The 12,908-nt window shown below is 41.1% G+C and overlaps 1 protein-coding gene across 4 annotated transcripts in view; it reads right to left on the minus strand.

The window, feature by feature from the left end:
- The window catches only part of spock3 (SPARC (osteonectin), cwcv and kazal like domains proteoglycan 3), a 454,551-nt gene that overhangs the window by 24,634 nt on the left and 417,009 nt on the right, over window positions 1–12,908 (minus strand). For all 4 annotated transcript variants that reach the window (XM_059964877.1, XM_059964876.1, XM_059964878.1 and 1 more), the window contains exon 8: window positions 12,100–12,321. In XM_059964877.1, coding sequence (XP_059820860.1) covers window positions 12,100–12,321 — 222 coding nt within the window. The remainder of the gene's footprint in view (window positions 1–12,099; window positions 12,322–12,908) is intronic.

A 12,908-nucleotide genomic window follows, 5' to 3' on the forward strand; every position in this document is an offset into this window, starting at 1 on the left:
TCAACAATAAGTTCTCCATTTTGAGCACTGTTGGGGGAAGCAACAGCAGCCATGTCTCTGTCACTGAGTTTGGCCCTTTTGCGCAGAAGGTTAAGAAACTGAAGAGGTTGGCAGCAGAATAGGGGACTCTATAGTTAGGGGTACAGATAGGCAATTCTGTGACGTGAAAGAGAAAGACAGGTGGTAGCTTGCCTCCCAGGTGCCAGGGTCTGCAACTTTTTTATACACATCCACACTATCCTGAAAAGGGAAGGTGAGCAGCCAAAAGTTCTGAAACATATTGGTACCAACTATATAGATAGAAAAGGGGAGGAAGCCCTGAAAAAAGAATACAAGGAGTTAGGAAGGAAGCTGAGAAGCAGGATCTCAAGGGCAGTAATCTTGGGATGCTGCCTGTGCCACACGACAGTGAGGATAGCGATAGAATGATGTGGCAGATAAATGAGATGTTGAAGAATAAGAGCGGGGGCAGGGATTCAGATTGCTGGATAATTGGAACCTCTTCTGGGGCAGGTGGGACCTGTACGAAAGAGACGGGTTGCACTTGAATCTGAGTGGGACCAATATTCTTGTGGGCAGATTCACTAGAACTGTTGAGGGTGGTTTAAATAAGATAACAGGGGGTGGATGGGGACCAGTATGATAGAACAGAGGATGAGCCGGCATGTCTACAAGTAGATGATGGATGTAACATGAATTTAAGGAAGGACAAGCCAGTGGTTGCGTACAAATACAGACAGAGCAAATAATTGCAGCACAGAGGCAAAGTTCATAAGGGTGAAGAATGCAGGACTGAAGGTGCTGTATTTAAATGTATGTAGCATGAAGAATAAGGTGGATGAATTCATGGCACAATTAAAGATTGATCTGTATGATGTTGTGGGTATCACTGAGTCGTGGCTGAATGAAGGCCATAGTTGGAAACTTAACATCAAAGGATATGCGTTGTGTTGTAAGGGCAGGCAGGAAGGCAAGAGGCGGTAGTGTGCCTCTGTCATTCGGAGATGGAATTACAGCTTCTTCTTTAGAAAGATGACATGGGATCAGAGAATGTAGAATCTTTGTGGATGGAGTTAAGAAATTGTAAGGGTAAAAAAATACGTTATGGTAATCATATTTAGGCCTCCAAATAGTATCCAAGATGTGGAGTTGAGATTGCAAAGGGCATGTCAAAGGGTAATGTCACAATTAAAATGGGGGACTTCAATATGCAGGGGGATTGGGAAAATCAAATTGGTGTTGGATCACAAGAATTTGTTGAATGCCTGTGAGGTGGCATTTTAGAGCAGCTTGTGCCTGAGCCTACTAGGGGAATGGCTATCTTAGATTGGGTGTTGTGCAAAAACCCAGATCTTATTAGGAAGCTTAATGTAAAGGAACCCTTAGGAGGCAGTGATCATAATATGATTGAATTCATACTGCAATCTGAGAGGGGGAAGCACAAGTCACAGGTATCAGTATCACAGTGGTATGAGAGAGGAGCTTTCCCAGATGGATTGGAGCAGGATACTGGTGGGGATCATGTCAGAGCAGTGATGGCTGAAGTTTTTGAGAATAGTTCATCGTGCAGATAGATATGTTCCACAGAAGAAGTTATTCTCAAATGGCAGGGGTAGGCATCCGTGGGTGAAGGGAATTTGAAGACTGCCAAGGAAAGGCATATAAGGTAGCAAAATTGAGTGGGAAGTTGGATGATTGGGAAGCCTTTAAAATCCATCAAAAGGCAACTAAAATGCTATAAGAAGGGAAAAGATGAGATATGAGGGCAGACTAGCCGAAGATGTACAACAGGATACTAGAAGTTTTTACAGTTATATAAAGAGTAAATGGGAGGGGAGAGTTGTAATTGGACCACTGCAAAATGATGCTGGTAAGGTAGTAATAGGAGACAAAGAAATGGCAGATGCACTTTGCAAAAGGCTTCTCTGTGGAAGACACTAGCAGTGTGCCAGAGGAGTGTCAGGGAGCAGGAGTGAGAGCCATTGCTATTACAAAGGGAAAAGTGCGAGGCAAACTGAAAGATCTTAAGTTAGAAAAGTCACCTGGACAGGTAGACTACATCCCATAGTCCTGAGAGAAGTTGCTGAAGAGATAATAGATGCATTGGTCATGATCTTTCTGTTGTAAATCTAGACAAGAATCAAAAAAGAGCAACGAAACGTTCAAAAAACTAGGTAACGATATGAATCTAGAAGATTATAAGGCTAACAGAAAGGAGCTTTAAAATGAAATTAGGAGAGCCAGAAGGGGCCATGAGAAGGCCTTGGCAGGCAGGATTAAGGAAAACCCCAAGGCATTCTACAAGTATGTGAAGAGCAAGAGGATAAGACATGAGAGAATAGGATCAATCAAGTGCAACAATAGAAAAGCGTGTTTAGAACTGGAGGAAATAGCAGAGGTACTTAATGAATACTATGCTTCAGTAGTCACTATGGAAAAGGATCCTGGCAAATGTAGGGATGACTTGCAGTGGACTGAAAAGCTTGAGAATGTAGAAATCAAGGAAAAGGATGTGCTGGAGATTCTGGAAAGCATCAAATTGGATAAGTCACTGGGACCGGATGGGATATACCCCAAGCTACTGTGGGAAGTGAGAGAGCAGGTTGCTGAATCTCTGGTGATGATCTTTACATCATCAATAAGGATGGGAGAGGTTCCGGAGGACTGGAGGGTTGTGGATGTCGTTCCGTTATTCAAGAAAGGGAGTAGGGATAGCCCAGGAAATTATAGGCCAATGGGTCTTACTTCAGTGGTTGGTAAGTGGATGGAGAAGATCCTGAGAGGCAGGATTTATGAACATTTGGAGAGGAATAATATGATCAGGAATAGTCAGCATGGCTCAATTAAAGGTAGGTTGTGCCTTATGAGCCTGATTGAATTTTTTTTGAGTATGTGACTAAACACATTCATGAAGGTAGAGCCGTAGATGTAGTGTATATGGATTTTAGCAAGGCATTTGATAAGGTACCCCATCCAAGGCTTATTGAGAAAGTAAGGAGGCATGGGATCCAAGGGGACATTGCTTTGTGGATCCAGAACTGGCTTGCCCACAGAAGGCAAAGTGTGGTTGTAGATGGGTCATATTCTGCATGGAGGTTGGTTTCCAGTGGTGTGCCTCAGGGATCTGTTCTGGGACCTCTACTCTTTGTGAATGCTATAAATGACCTGGACGAGGAAGTGGAGGGATGGGTTAGGAATTTTGCTGAAGACACAAAGGTTGGAGGTGTTGTGGATAGTGTGGAGGACTGTCAGAGGTTACAGTGGGACATTGATAGGATGCAAAACTGGTCTGAGCAGTGGCAGATGGAGTTCAATCTAGATAAATGGAGTTCAATCTAGATAAATGAAGTGGTTCATTTTGGTAGGTCAAATATGATTGCAAAATATAGCATTAATGGTAAGACTCTTCGAAGTGTGGAGGATTGGAGGGATCTTGGGGTCCGGGTCCACAGGACACTCAAAGCTACTATGCAGGTTGACTCTGTGGTTAAAAAGACAGATGGTGCATTGGCCCTCATCAATTGTGGGATTGAGTTTCAGAGCTGAGGTAATATTGCAGCTATATAGGACCTTGATCAGACCCCACTTGAAGTATGTGCTCAGTTCTGGTCGCCTCACCACAGGAAGGACATGGAAACTGTAGAAAGGGTATAGAGGAGATTTACACAGATGTTGCCTGGATTGGGGAGCATGCCTTATGAGAATAGTTTGAGTGATCTCGGCATTTTCTCCTTGGAGAAACAGAGGATGAGAGGTTCTGAACTTAAGGAAGGGTAACTTTGAAGGTATGAGACCTGAATTAACTAAGATAGACTGGCAAATGATACTTAAAGGGTTGACGATGGATATGCAATGGCAAGCATTTAAAGATCGCATGGATGAACTACAACAATTGTTCATCCCAGTTTGGCAAAAGAATAAACCAGGGAAGGTAGTGCACCCGTGGCTGACAAGGGAAATTCGGGATAGTATCCAGTCCAAAGAAGAAACATATAAAATAACAAAAAAAGCGGCACACCTGAGGACTGGGAGAAGTTCAGAGACCAGCAGAGGAGGATAAAGGGCTTAATTAGAAAAGGGAAAAAAGATTATGAGAGAAAGCTGGCAAGGAACATAAAAACTGACTGTAAAAGCTTTTATAGATATGTGAAAAGAAATAGATTGGCCAAGACAAATGTAGGTCCCTTACAGTCAGAAACAGGTGAATTGATCATAGGGAACAAAGACATGGCAGACTAATTGAATAACTACTTTGGTTCTGTCTTCACTAAGGAGGACATAAATAATCTTCTGGAAATAGTAAGGGACTGAGGGTCTAGTGAGATGGAGGAACTGAGGGAAATACATGTTAGTAGGGAAGCGGTGTTAGGTAAATTGAAGGGATTAAAGGCAGATAAATCCCCAGGGCCAGATGGTCTGCATCCCAGAGTGCTTAAGGAAATAGTGGATGCATTAGTGAAAATTTTTCAAAACTCCTTAGATTCTGGATTAGTTCCTGAGGATTGGAGGGTGGCTAATGTAACCCCACTTTTTAAAAAAGGAGGGAGAGAAAAACCGGGAAATTATAGACTGGTGAGTCTGACATCGGTGGTGGGGAAAATGCTAGAGTCAGTTATCAAAGATGTGATAACAGCTCATTTGGAAAGAGGTGAAATCATTGGACAAAGTCAGCATGGATTTGTGAAAGGAAAATCATGTCTGACGAATCGTATAGAATTTTTTGAAGATGTAACTAGTAGAGTGGATAGGGGAGAGCCAGTGGATGTGGTATATTTAGATTTTCAAAAGGCTTTTGACAAGGTCCAACACAGGAGATTAGTGTGCAAACTTAAAGCACACGGTATTGGGGGTATGGTATTGATGTGGATAGAGAATTGATTGGCAGACAGGAAGCAAAGAGTGGGAGTAAACAGGACCTTTTCAGAATGGCAGGCAGTGACTAGTGGGGTACCGCAAGGCTCAGTGCTGGGACCCCAGGTGTTTACAATAATGATTTAGATGAGGGAATTAAATGCAGCCTCTCCAAGTTTGCGGATGACACGAAGTTGGGCGGCGGTGTTAGCTGTGAGGAGGATGCTAAGAGGATGCAGGGTCCCTGCAAGACTCCCAGAAGATTAATTTACTGGTTAAGTCTGTGGTAAAGAAGGCAAATGCAATACCGGCATTTACTTCAAGGGGAATAGAATATAAAAATAAGGAGATAATGTTGATACTCTATAAGACACTCGTCAGGCTGTACTTGAAGTATTGCCAAAAGTTTTGGGCCCCATATCTCAGAAAAGATGTGTTGTCATTTTAGAGAGTCCAGAGGAAATTCATGAGGAAGATTCCAGGAATGTATTCACTGGAATTTAGAAGAATGCGGGGGGATCTCATTGAAACCTACCAAAAGTTGAAAGGACTAGATAAGGTTGATATGGAGAGAATGCTTCCCGTGATGGGGGTATCTAAAACTCAAATTTGTGGGGAGACCCTTTAGAACAGTGGTAAGTAGGAACTTTTTTTAGCCAGAAAGTTGTAAATCTGGGGAATGCTCTGCCACAGACAGCAATTGATGCCAAAGTCTGTGCGAATATTGAAGGAGGAAGTTGATCGTTTCCTGATTGGTCAAGGCATCAAAGGACATGGTGAGAAGGCAGGTGTATGCAGCTGAGTGGTATCTGGGCTCACCATGATAGAATGGCGGAGTAAACTCGATAGGCTGAATGGTCTAATTCTGCTCCTATGTCTTATGGTCTTAAGTGTAAATTTTCATCAAGGTTGCTCAATGGAATGTCTAGAGTGTGTGACCTGGAAACAAATCATTACAGTCCTGTTCCATGCTTGGTAATATATCCACTTCAAAAACTTGGTGCTCAAAACTACATATCTAAATACCTAGGCTGAAGTATTTAAAATTTTGATATATTTTTCGCAAGCTATGGCAACATGCAACACACCCTTTTCACTATACAGCCAGATTTTCCCTTGTCATAGATTGTTTCTGGATAATAAATAAATCCTGTAAGCTTAGAGGAAATCCTTTATATGAAAACAGAGACCTGTACAAAACCATTCCAGAATTACCAACAATTCACTTCTCCAGGATGACTTTTCCAAGACCTGTACTAATTTACTTTTCTTCTGGTTGGTGACATAAATTCCATAAAGTTTAATTTATGTAATACAGATGACGGTTACACTTTGAAAATGTGAGTTGCAAATTCCTTGCTGGGAATTCAAGGAAACAGTAAGCGTAGGTAACAATTAACTAATCTGGCTCTGCTTATTTGCCATTCAATCTCAAGTTTTGATCACCTTGATATCTTTGCCCAGATTCTACAGTAAGGCTGATGACAAAACCATTCGCGTTTTGTCTGCATTATTTGGTGAAACAAAGGGCAGCTTCAGGATTTCAAGACACTAGCTCAGGGGTCGGCAACCCACGGCTCTGGAGCCGCATGCGACTGTTTCATCTCTGTGCTGCGGCTCCCTGTGGTTTGTTAGTTTTTGAAATGTAATTTGAAATTTGAAGATTATGGTGATCCTATACAATCTAAAAACGTTGTGGAGACCCCATTTCCTGGCACATCCGAACCAGCTCACAATTAGCCAACCGTTCCGGCTAAGGGAGATAGCCTACTGGGGTTTGTGAGTACGTATCTTTTGGAGCATCCGTGCCCACGGGGACAGGTTGAGGAAGGCTTTAAATCAAGGCTGTTTAGTTCGAATAAAGTTACCTTTGACTGCAGTGTCTTTATTTTAGCGCTGCGTGTAGCACACCGCTACAACGTATTTTTTTTATCGCTATAAATATACATCACCACTGCCAATGCCTGACACCCACCAGTGCGCGCTTTCTTTTAATTCTTCGATCCAAGGTAGGCTAACTATGGAGTAACCTTCAACCCAACGTCTTTTTTTCGGAGTTCAAAATGTTTTTGTTGCATGCAGAAATGTAATTTCGTTTTCTCTGCAGGAGTTCATTAATTTCATAAATGCAACACATTATAGTTTGTTTATACATAGCATAAAGGCAAAAAAAGTTGTATGCAGTGTTATTTCATTTTAAATGTCAAACGGGTTTTGTGGCTCCCAGTGTTTTCTTTTCTGTGGGAAATGGGTCCATATTGGCTCTTTCAGTGGTAAACGTTGCTGACCCCTGCACCTTAACTCAGAAATCTTAGTTGCCCTGGGCTATTCAACTCTCCTTCACACTGTGCTGCATGCACACTGCAAACTCATTTAATTATGGAAAATCTCCAGTTACATCTCTTTAGACAGTCCCTCAAGATTAATGATAACCAGCTTCCACTCTGAATTGGTAGGGTTGAGGTGGCTAATGAGGCAAATATTGTATCCTATAAATGGACAGGAGGTGGGTGATATGGAGGGTGCACTTCTTCAGTTGCCTGACAGAACTTTTGTGTCCATGACCTGGAGTTTGTCATACCATCATGAATGCTACTTCAATACCTTGAAGGTTCCACAGGTTCGCAGGAGAAAGTAGGGGTGCTGCAGTTCTTTAAGGAGACTGAGAACATCCTTGAATCTTTCAGACAATAGACAGTAGGTGCAGAAGTAGACCATTCGGCCCTTGGAGCCTGCACTGCCATTTGAGATCATGGCTGATCATCTACTATCAATACCCGGTTCCTGCCTTGTCCCCATATCCCTTGATTCCCCTATCCATAAGATACCTATCTAGCTCCTTCTTGAAAGCATCCAGAGGATTGGCCTCCACTGCCTTCCGAGGCAGTGCATTCCAGACCCCCACAACTCTCTGGGAGAAGAAGTTTTTCCTTAACTCTGTCCTAAATGACCTACCCCTTATTTTCAAACCATGCCCTCTGGTACTGGACTCTCCCAGCAACTGGAACATATTTCCTGCCTCTATCTTGTCCAATCCCTTAATAATCTTATATGTTGCAATCAGATCCCCTCTCAATCTCCTTAATTCCAGCATGTACAAGCCCAGTCTCTCTAACCTCTCTGCGTAAGACAGTCCGGACATCCCAGGAATTAACCTTGTGAATCTATGCTGCACTTCCTCTACTGCCAGGATGTCCTTCCTTAACCGTGGAGACCAAAACTGTACACAATACTCCAGGTGTGGTCTCACCAGGGACCTGTACAAATGCAAGAGGATTTCCTTGCCCTTGTACTCAATTTCCTTTGTAATAAAGGCCAACATTCCATTAGCCTTCTTCACTGCCTGCTGCACTTGCTCATTCACCTTCAGTGACTGATGAACAAGGACTCCTAGATCTCTTTGTATTTCTCCCTTACCTAACTTTATACCATTCAGATAATAATCTGCCTTCCTGTTCTTACTCCGAAAGTGGATAACCTCACACTTATTCACATTAAACGTCATCTGCCAAGTATCTGCCCACTCACCCAGCCTATCCAAGTCACCCTGAATTCTCCTAACATCCTCATCACATGTCACACTGCCACCCAGCTTAGTATCATCAGCAAACTTGCTGATGTTATTCTCAATGACTTCATCTAAATCGTTGATGTAAATCGTAAACAGCTGTGGTCCCAATACCGAGCCCTGTGGCACCCCACTAGTCACCACCTGCCATTCCAAGAAACACCCATTCACCGCTACCCTTTGCTTTCTATCTGCCAACCAGTTTTCTATCCATGTCAATGTCTTCCCTCCAATGCCATGAGCTCTGATTTTACCCACCAATCTCCTATGTGGGACCTTATCAAATGCCTTCTGAAAATCGAGGTACACTACATCCACTGGATCTCCCTTGTCTAACTTCCTGGTTACATCCTCGAAAAACTCCAATAGATTAGTCAAGCATGATTTACCCTTGGTAAATCCACGCTGGCTCAGCCCAATCCTATCACTGCTATCTAGATATGCCACTATTTCATCTTTAATAATAGACTCTAGCATTTTCCCCACTACTGATGTTAGGCTGACAGGTCGACTGTTCTCTGTTTTCTCTCTCCCTCCTTTCTTAAAAAGTGGGATAACATTAGCCATTCTCCAATCTTCAGGAACTGATCCTGAATCTATTGGAAAAAGATTACCAATGCATCCGCAATTTCCAGGGCCACCTCCTTTAGTACCCTAGGATGCAGACCATCTGGACCTGGGGATTTGTCAGCCTTCAGTCCCATCAGTCTACTCATCACCATTTCCTTCCTAATGTCAATCTGTTTCATTTCCTCTGTTACCCTATGTCCTTGGCCCATCCATACATCTGGGAGATTGCTTGTGTCTTCCTTAGTGAAAACAGATCTAAAATACTTATTAAATTCTTCTGCCATTTCTCTGTTTCCCATAACAATTTCACCCAATTCATTCTTCAAGGGCCCAACATTGTTCTTAACTATCTTCTTTCTCTTCACATACCTAAAAAAGCTTTTGCTATCCTCCTTTATATTCCTGGCTAGCTTGCGTTCGTACCTCATTTTTTCTCCCTGTATTGCCTTTTTAGTTAAGTTCTGTTGTTCCTTAAAAATTTCCCAATCACCTGTCCTCCCACTCACCTTAGCTCTGTCATGCTTCTTTTTTTATAATGCTATGCAATCTCTGATTTCCTTTGTCAACCACTGTGGCCCCTTTCCCCTCTTTGAATCCTTCCTTCTCCGGGGGAAGAACTGATTTTGCACCTTGTGCGTTATTCCCAAGAATACCTACCATTGCTGTTCTACTGTCTTTTCGGCTAGGATATCCGTCCAGTTAACTTTGGCCAGCTCCTCCCTCATGGCTCTATAGTCTCCCTTGTTCAACTGCAACACTGACACCTCCGATCTGCCCTTATCCTTCTCAAATTGCAGATAAAAACTTATCATATTATGATCACTACCTCCTAATGGCTCCTTTATTTCAAGATAACTTATCAAATCCTGTTCATTACACAAGACTAAATCCAGAATAGCCTTGTCCCTGGTCGGCTCTCGGACAAGCTGTTCCAAGAATGCATACCGTAGGCACTCTACAAACTCCCTATCCTGGGGTCAAGCACCAACCTGATTCTCCCAGTTCACCTGCATGATGAAATCCCCCATAACTACTGCAACATTACATTTGCCACATGCCGATGTTAACTCCCTATTCAACTTGCACCCAATATCCATGGTACTGTTTGGTGGCCTGTAGACAACACCCATTAGGGTCTTTTTGCCCTTACTGTTCCTCAGTTCTATCCACACAGACTCTACTTCTCCTGATCCTATGTCCCCCTTTGCAAAGGACTGAATCTCATTCCTCACCAACTTGGCCACCCCACCCCCTCCGCCCACATTTCTGTCCTTACGATAGCACGTATACCCTTGTACATTCATTTCCCAGGTCTGATCTCCCTGCAGCCATGTCTCCGTTATCCCAACAACATCACAGTTACCCATTCGCACCTGAGCTTCAAGCTCATTCGCCTTATTTCTGACACCGTGCATTCAGATATAGAATTTTTAGCCCATTTCTCCTCTCTCTGTTTGAATCTCTCTTTTCCTCCATCTGCCTGGTTATCTCTTGTCATGATAGAGCTTGGAATAGAACATTTATTACAGGAGCTTGATAATGGGTATGGAAATAACATGACCTGTCCAACATGTTGGAACCAGGACTTTGACACTGAGAATATTGGCTTTGGATAAAAAAATAATGTCTTTAGTTCACTTATCTTTCTTGTGAATTTGAAGTTTGTGCATGAATAACATTGGCAGTATTTTTCCAAAGTTTTGAGATGCCTCCTGTGTTCCACATGGGAGACAGTTTTCTGTTACTTGGTAGACCATCGGTTTTTTGATAGGTTCTGGTCTTGATCTGAAAATAGTCTTCTCCACAATCAAGCAAAGGCTGTTCTGGGACAGCCCAGAAGGTGGAGTAAATTTTATCATCAATTTGTCTTAGCCAAGTGGTCACTCGACTTATTAACGATATATTACTGCTTAGCTAATAACCTGACTAACAATTAATGTATGTAGTCATGATTTCTTTACGTATTTCACCATATACAGCATTTCTTTTTTAATATTCATTTCTGCTTCTATTTTAATCAAATGTATGTAATTGTTATAATTGCAATTGGAGTAATAATTTAATATTTAATTAGAAATTGCTTCCTCATTTTTCAGTCATGGGATTTTTTTTAATGTGGTAAGTTGTATCAGCTGCTAGGCATCAAGGATCACTTACAGTGACACTTAACACTAAAGAGAATCAGGAACATGGATTTTTTTTTGCAGAGTGGTCAATAGGACTTTGTGAAGAACTTTTAACATTTCTAGCAAGTATTATTGTTTTGCTGCTCACTGTACACCCTAGTTCATACTGCTCATTTTTGTAACAATTCTTCTTTTGAACAAATTTGCTATATCTGTGCATTGTACGAAGAGAATGGTAATTAATTTTCCTTCCCTTGAATTGACATTAGATGTAATTGAATTGTCATGAGTACAGAAAAGTTACATAATAAAATGAAGGATTATTTAGCAGAACAGAAATGATCAAGAGGTTCGTCTGCATCTGTGGAGAAGAAAAGCTGACACACCTAAAATTTTCAGATCTCATGAACATTTCTCAGAATGTACAATATATAGATAAAATAGTTAATATGCAGTTATGTGCATATAGCGCACCCATTTTAATCAAATTTCGGCACTGGAGCTTTCATGAAAAACAAGATTCCCGAGAATAATAAAAAACTCAAAGTAATTATCTTCATTCATGCAATTTTGCTATTTACTATTAATCTTAATTTTACTGTATAATGGGAACTGTGCACTGTGATTTTAATTTAATGGATGATTATCCTTCACAGAGCAGCCAATTAAACAGTGATGTAAGCAAAGCATCTATATCATATATAAAACAAAGGAAAAACATCAATTTATTTACAATTTTAAATTAGGAATTATCACCAAAGACAAATTTTTTACAAAATTTGTAACTAATTAATAAAAATATCCATCAACAATGAGCAATTAAATTGCAGCATTGAATGAAAACAACAGGGAAATCAAAATGAGAGAAACATGAAAAGCTGTGCTCTCAATGGAGACAAAATGATAAAAGTTAATTTACAAATTCAGCACGGCCTGGGAAGCTATGGTTACCAACATTACACTAAGAAATTTGCCAGAGCTTACCTTGATGTCTCTGAAAGCAGTAGCACCACTCATTGTTGGAAATGCGACCATCTCTGTAGGTGTCACACGAGTTGAAAAATGGTTTCATGCATACGTCATGGTTATCAAAGTAAATGCTTCCCAGCTCTGACTGATCAAGTAATAGGTCGTAGTTTGTGTCCAGTCTGTTAAACATCCACCCAAGTGAGTCCTTGCAAATGGGAAGAATGCTAGTGTCAAATCCTAAAGAACAGAAAAAACAAGCAATTTTTTTAGTGAAAAAGTTATTATTTTGGAATTAATATTATATTTACATTAATGCCAATTATGTATCAATTAAAATATTCAAACAATCCCTTGTAATATACAAAAAATATAATTAATAACAAACCATTGTTTAGTTTTTAAATATGCTACTTATATGTAGCTTGTTTTCAAGTACACTGAATTAAAAATCTTCCAAGATGATGAAATTTAGGAGCACAATATCTAACAATACCTCTCACTCAATGTCAATAAGACCAAGGAACTGACTGTAGCCTTCAGAAGATTGAAACCAGAGGTGCATTAGCCAGTAGTCATCAGAGGATTAGAGATGGAGAGGGTCAGTAACTTTAAATTCCTGGGTGTCACTATCACAGAAGACCTGTCCTGGACCCATTATAATTGTGAAGAAAGCATGACAGTGTCTCTACTTCCTCGGGACAGTGCAGAGATTTGGCATGTCATCAAAAACCTTAATAAACTTCTATAGCTATGAGGTGGAAAATATGCTTACTGGCTGCATTATGGCCTGGTATGGGAACACCAATGCCTTTGAGCAGAAAATC

The sequence above is a fragment of the Hypanus sabinus genome, chromosome 3 (assembly GCF_030144855.1).
Source record: "Hypanus sabinus isolate sHypSab1 chromosome 3, sHypSab1.hap1, whole genome shotgun sequence".
Classification (NCBI taxonomy): Eukaryota; Metazoa; Chordata; class Chondrichthyes; order Myliobatiformes; family Dasyatidae; genus Hypanus; species Hypanus sabinus.